General features: G+C 66.9%; 1 protein-coding gene across 1 annotated transcript in view; it reads left to right on the top strand.

Annotated features, from left to right (window-relative positions):
* Positions 1–320, top strand: part of LOC104083127 (arf-GAP with Rho-GAP domain, ANK repeat and PH domain-containing protein 3-like) — a gene marked incomplete at its 3' end in the record, with an annotated part of 19,274 nt that overhangs the window by 6,372 nt on the left and 12,582 nt on the right. Inside the window, 1 exon segment of the mRNA XM_009586512.1 lies at positions 52–298. Within this exon segment, the coding sequence (XP_009584807.1) occupies positions 52–298 (247 nt within the window).

Here is a 320-nt window from a genome sequence, read left to right as displayed (position 1 = left end):
GGAGCACCCGTCCTGCCGCAGCTGGGTCCCTCACAGCCCCATTTCTCACAGGACAAGCAGCGAGTGCAGCAGCGAGGGAAGGAGCGAGGATGAGGAGACCCGGTCCCGGCTCATCGACCGCATCGTCCAGAATGACACGGAGGGGTACTCCACCGTGGAGGCACCTCGGGCTGAGGGCGCCTCGTTCAGCCTGCCAGCCCATCTCTACCCAGACGAGGTCCTAGATGACCTCACCATTTCCCCTTACGCCAGCTTCACGTCGCTCTCCGAGCCCCGACCCACCATGCTCAGCGGCTGGGCGGGGCAGGGCGCCCCCCCAC

This window comes from Fulmarus glacialis, unplaced genomic scaffold (genome assembly GCF_000690835.1).
Source record: "Fulmarus glacialis isolate BGI_N327 unplaced genomic scaffold, ASM69083v1 scaffold17710, whole genome shotgun sequence".
Classification (NCBI taxonomy): Eukaryota; Metazoa; Chordata; class Aves; order Procellariiformes; family Procellariidae; genus Fulmarus; species Fulmarus glacialis.
Note: the sequence above shows the minus strand (reverse complement) of the source record. Positions and strands in the feature narration are given on the sequence as shown.